The sequence below is a fragment of the Sinocyclocheilus anshuiensis genome, unplaced genomic scaffold (assembly GCF_001515605.1).
Source record: "Sinocyclocheilus anshuiensis isolate Anshui unplaced genomic scaffold, SAMN03320099.WGS_v1.1 scaffold1462, whole genome shotgun sequence".
Taxonomy (NCBI): Eukaryota; Metazoa; Chordata; class Actinopteri; order Cypriniformes; family Cyprinidae; genus Sinocyclocheilus; species Sinocyclocheilus anshuiensis.
The window spans coordinates 456,457-462,541 of NW_015558644.1; the positions used below are offsets into that span (position 1 = coordinate 456,457).

General features: G+C 35.9%; 1 protein-coding gene across 1 annotated transcript in view; it reads left to right on the forward strand.

Moving 5' to 3' along the window:
* Nucleotides 1-6,085, forward strand: part of LOC107680931 (collagen alpha-1(XXIII) chain-like) — a 154,710-nt gene that overhangs the window by 118,808 nt on the left and 29,817 nt on the right. Inside the window, exons 7-10 of the mRNA XM_016477026.1 lie at nucleotides 724-750; nucleotides 2,255-2,281; nucleotides 2,998-3,024; nucleotides 5,764-5,835. Of these exons, the coding sequence (XP_016332512.1) occupies nucleotides 724-750; nucleotides 2,255-2,281; nucleotides 2,998-3,024; nucleotides 5,764-5,835 (153 nt within the window). The remainder of the gene's footprint in view (nucleotides 1-723; nucleotides 751-2,254; nucleotides 2,282-2,997; nucleotides 3,025-5,763; nucleotides 5,836-6,085) is intronic.

Consider the following 6,085-nt stretch of genomic DNA (forward strand, 5'->3'; position numbering starts at 1 on the left):
TTCCCGAGCTTTAAAGAGACAAGATGAGAATGTGTGTGTGTGTGTGTGTGTGTGTGTGTGTGTGTGTGTGTATGTGTGTTTGGAAAACAGGTTTTGAATTCTCACATTACTGGACATTTAATTACTTAATCTGCTTTTCCAAGGTAGTATGTGAATTTATGAGTAACATTTGGCTTTCAAATGATTTAAGTCACTTTGGAAGAAGCTTGTAACTGAAACAGCCACAAAGTTGATGCTTCTTTCATTTAATTACATGCATTATTTTTTATTATTATTGCTCATAAACACTAACCATTACACTGCCAGAAAAAAGGTACACAACTGTAACTGAGATGGTACCCTTTCAAAAGATGCTAATATGTACATTTTAGGTCATAATATGTACTTTAAGGCACTAATATGTACCATTTAGGGGTAAACAAGGTACAAAGATGTGTCTTTTAGACGTTGTACCTTATGGTACCACACCAGTGACAAAATCTGCCATGTAAATCTGTGTTTATGTTGCGAATATAAATGATGCCTCAATTGTGTAACTTTTCTAAGCAATCAGAATTATGATGTTTGACTTGCGGATGTTAAATCAGTTGAAAAAATGACATACTTACATTGAAAGAGGGACCTGAACCATAATTAGAGACCACAATGTCATAGAGATTTAGAGGTGGGCTCTTTTAAGCTCTTTTTGACTAGAAATTGAATAATTGATTTGTTTATTTGCAGGGTAACCCTGGACCTAAAGGAAGCCAGGTAAATACAATTTCAAATTTCTACTGTGCCCTGAAGGTTATTGTCTTATATTGTAGACAAATAAGTGCTACTTCATACAGTAGGTTTATGGAAGTTATAAACGCAAATCTGCAAGCTGTTCGCTCATACTGTGTACATGAGGAATTATGGTTTTATTTTTGCATGGCATCAGGGGGATTAAACTCCTATTTAAGTTTTCAAGCCATCTATCACCTCAGATATAGGGTCACACACCACAAAGTGTCTTTTACCTTGTATGTCTATCCGCAAATGAGATGGAAATAATGGATTATACACCAAAAGGAGAGAATTCATCATTGTTAGCTTGTGCTGTTGCAGATAGGCAGTCGTTTATGAACCCTGTCACGCTCTTTAGCGCTGCCAAAGAAAAGCCATTTGTCCAATGTAACGTAAACCACTTCTTCTGGAAAGCAGACCACCTCAAAACGCCATTCGTCTGTGGCTTCCTGTGAAAGACAGTTGTTTTGTTTTGACTCGCATGAAAGAAAGTCTAAGGTGGTCATACAGTAGGTCTCATTCAGGCTGAAAATGTTGTGATGCATATAACTGATGTGCATCATAGAATATTCTCTATCTAAAATGAGTAAGAGTTTGTAGTTGCACCACGGTTGAATCTGATTTAATTCACATGTGACACAGATGTTGTTTAGATGACAGTGTGAACAGCAAGAATCACACTGACTCTGACATTTTTAATGCCAGCCTTTTCTACTTTCATATGTGGAATTAAATTATGGTAATGCACTTTTGCAATGTGACAAACACATTTACAGTTTACAGTTTACTGACAGTTTACAGTTAAAACTGCTATTGATTAAAAAATAAAATATGTTTTAATTGGAGTATGTTTTTACAGCATGTTTTTACCCTCATAATTATTCAACATGCACTTTGCATCAGCTTCACTAGCATTGCCTCTATTTTTCAAAGCAATGTGTTTTACACATGTAGATCAGTTTCGAAGCCTCGTCAGTTCAGACCACTGTCTGAAATGGGTCACAGTGAGAAGGTCATGTGAACAAGCTCATACAAATATCAGATTTGTGCAGAAAATGTGAATTTGGCAGTTGTCTTGTGGTATGAAGGTTGCCATAGACTCTCTTCCCTATCATTTCCACTCACATAGTTTCACTCCAACCATTTTCTTTATGTTCAGTCAGTTGTGCATTCATCATATTCCCAGACTTTTGACCATGTTATTTGCAAATGACTTTTAAGATCAAAGATTACAGCTATATCTAGTGCAGATGTGAGGTGCAGCCTATACTTTTAGTTGGGAAAAAGATGACTTAGAAAAAACTTTGAAGATGAGATGCACGTGAAAGTTAGAGGATACTGAGATGCTAAAGACTCTTAGTGAATGACTTATGGTTCACATGGTATGTTTTTTAACTATGCTATATTTTCCCTTAGACTTTAGTCATGTCAATTTTTCATCTTGGACAATCTGTCTAATCATCACACCCAACTCATTTATTTCCAGGGGTTGCCAGGACCAAAAGGAGATAAGGTACATTTAGTATCTTTTTTTCGTCAATATTGTACAGCACACACACACACACACACACACACACACACACACACAGGATGCTTCGTTCAGCAAGCAGATGTTTTCCAATTTCTAAAACAACTCACAAATTTCATTTGCATTGGCTTTTGTCTTCAAACACATGTTTTGGAGGGGATGTAAACCGTGTCAGGCATGAAATTAGAGAAACAAGAAACCTGTGGTAAATGAAGACCGTCTTGAAGTCTTTTCCTGGTTGCAGTGAAAAAAAAGTATATGCACAATAAAACAAAAACATGGAGCCTCAGGATGCTTTTTCTCCCAGATTAGTGTTCCTCATTTATAGTAATTAGTAAACAGAGTCTCTGCCCTGATTTCATTTATATGCTCTCTTGTTATAAGATAAAGGTTAAATTATGACTGAGGCTGATTAAATGAGCTAACTCATCTTGTTCGTGGGTCAGGAAGCTTTCTGTTAGATGTAAAACAAAAGCAATGTTTAAGACAAGTATCATCAAGTAATATTTCATACATCTCACTTCCAACAACATTTTCACCTTCGGTGTGGACGGACAAATTGCAAACCACCACATAGGCACCTCAGCAATCATCCACACACAGTCACGAACCACTAAAATTCTCTTCAGAATATCAAGAAATCTAGTATTTACTATAGTTTGCGTGTTGCTAATTGTATTTCTTGTCTTTTTGTGTTGTAGGGTGATCAAGGAGACACAGGGCCAAGGGTCAGTACACGCATACTTCTGTCACTTTGAATACATTTATTTTATATTAATATTTTCCCTTACAGTCAGAGGAACAGAATGTCAAATGTGCCTCAGAATAATGAGGGTGATACCTGACTAGATATTAATCACATTTATGAAGATACATCATAAATCAGAACTGAAGGGCTGAACTGTGTGTGGCAGAGGGCTGAATTCACTCTTTCTATTATTGTCTTGATCTTTCTTTATTATTTTTCTCACACACATTCAAAGAAGTGGCAATACATGAATGTGCAGATATGCGAGATGGGCAACTAAAGTAGATATGGGAAGAAAATATTGAATTTTTGTATTGGGTTGGGTAATTTCTTTAGAGTGACCACACCCACATGCGGCAGTAGTGGCCCCAATCCAAACATAGGATTATTTGGTCAATATTTGGCTATTTTGAAATTATTAGCAATAAACAAAGAAGTGTTCATTTTGCCTACGTGTTCCGAAATTCACCAATATTTTTGTCAATTTACCAACATTTGTGTCAACATTAATTTTTTTAATACACTGTAAAATAAGTATGTATTTCAATTAAGCACTATACTTTATATAAATAAAAATGGTTTATATATACACACACATACATTCAAACATAATCATATAAAATTTTACTTTTTGAAATGACTTTTTGAAATGAACAGTGCTCTGATACATATCCTGCTCCTCTTGTATGTTTAAAAGAAACAATCATGGGAGTTATCTATTTTTAATCTATTTTGATTCACTAAGGAGTGTGCTGTGTGTGTATCTGTGCATGTGTGTTGATTGTATGTTTCAGAGCACAAAAATGAAAAATGTCTACAGGCCAGCTAAATCCTAACAAACCTCCCTGTGGGGAAGCTCTCAAAAGGAAAAATAGAAAGTAAATGATGTCTTTATTTTCTTCTAGAAATGCCACAAGTGTTATTTTAGGGTTGGGGTTAGTCTGCTGAAAATATAATTAGCGTAATTTATATAATGTAAGAACAATAGAAGTCTATGGGAAGCTTAGTTAGCTGAGCGTGTGTGTAGTGCTGAGTAAAACAGCAGTGTGGGAAACCTCAAGCATCCCTCAGGTCACCACAACCCTGCTAACGCAACCCTCACGCTGGCATCGACATGCTGTGTCACCCTTACTTTCTCTCTGTTTTGCTCTTTTTTTCTCTTTCTCTGTTGCAAGGCTTTAGTTCTCCGATGTTTTGAAGCTAACTTTGATTAGCTTTTTAACTTTCAAAGCTTTGCCAGGTTAAAAAAAAAAAAAGACTATAAAATAATCCTTACACTTTTCAATTTTTGTCAGTTTCTCAAGTTCAAAGAGAGAAAAAAGTGACATCCTTCCTTACCTGGACGGCACAACCTTATTTAAAAAATTTTGCGGCAGGCATGTGACATTTCTCTGTGCTTCTCGAGCAGCTCTCTGTTACTGCTGTCAGCACAATCCAGCCCTCAGATTGTGGTTTGCAGAGACAAGTGAACATAAATACTGTATGTTGTTCAGACCAATGTGATTTAAGACAACAAAAATAAAACCATGGTTTTTGTCCAGTGTTATTTCAGGGTGGCAAGACCAACAATTTTACATTATTTGGTCATGTTGTATTTGAATCACAGTTCTATTTATGCAGTGCAGACACATTGTCCGTATGGCATGAGTTTGAATAACCGATCCAGTCATATCCAATGAGAACTCAACAATATATATCGAATGTATACTATATACTGTATAAGCAAATGGGATTTTATTCATAATGTTTTAATTATTATATCATATCATATCATATATATTATAATGACAGCAAATAAAAATTGCTTAATTTAAATAAACACTTATTTTACAGTTTTTTTTTACAAAATCATGGGAAAAAATGTACATAAAATGTACACCATCATTTAAAAGTTTGGGGTCAGTAAGATTTTTTAAGTGTCTTTGAAAGATGTCTCTATTTATTTGATCAGAAATACAATAAATACAGTAATACTGTGTTTTTAAAATAAATTAATATATTTTAAAATGTAATTTATTTCTATGATGCAAAGCTGAATTTTCAGCATCATTACTCCAGTCTTCAGTGTCACACAATCCTTCAGAAATCCTTCATATGCGGATTTGATGATCAAGAAAAATTTCCTAATTTCTTAAAAAATAAATAAATAAAATAAAATTCACTGACCCCAAACTTTTGAAAGGTAGTGTGCATTGACAAGGATGTTGGTCAATTTTGAGACGCAGCGTTTCGTTGCTTTTATTTAAAAATAGTCAAAAATAATTGCTCTGACCGTTATATGTCTGTCATTAGAAGAATATATCTTGAACTAAAGCGAAATCAACCAAATTCCTGCAAGGTGCTCTACTGGGTTTGATATTTCACAATCCAGAGGCAGCGAAATGCTCTGTCAATGCTTTTTTGATGACTGGTCTGTGTATCTCTGCTCCTCTGTCCATCCTGTTCCTCTCTCAGGGTCATGGCACTCATGTAGGGCTGCATAGTAATCAGATTCTCATTAAGGTTGGTCTCTTCTCTGCTGCCATAGCCTTCATCTCCAAGTCGCTCCATGTCCGGGAAGGCCGTCTCCCTTCATGGCCCCTGAGATCTTGCTCAGTTTCCTCACTATCCCTCAATCTGAAGTTTTCAATGCTCTTATTGTTTCTCCTTTGTCTTTTCCTCCTCCATCTGTTTTTCTGGGGATTTCCTGTCTCTTTGTGTTGGGGACTCAAATGCACAGATGGTCTTTCCTCGTTATGATCACAGCTACATCTCGGCCGATCAGCCCACTTTCCAGAGGCGTATGCTGAAGGTAGCATGTGTGCAAGGCATGTGCAGACATTCCCCTTACTAGATCTTCATCTTCCTCGATTTTAACCCATGTCATTTTGCATGATTGCTTGTGTTATTGTTTGTGTGTCTTATACTTACAATCAAATAAGCTCATCCATGTGTGAAGGATCAGAGCGTTGCATGCAAGTTTGCATTTTGCATTGTGTTATTGTTTGTGTGTCTTATACTTACAATCAAATAAGCTCATCCATGTGTGAAGGATGAAGGAT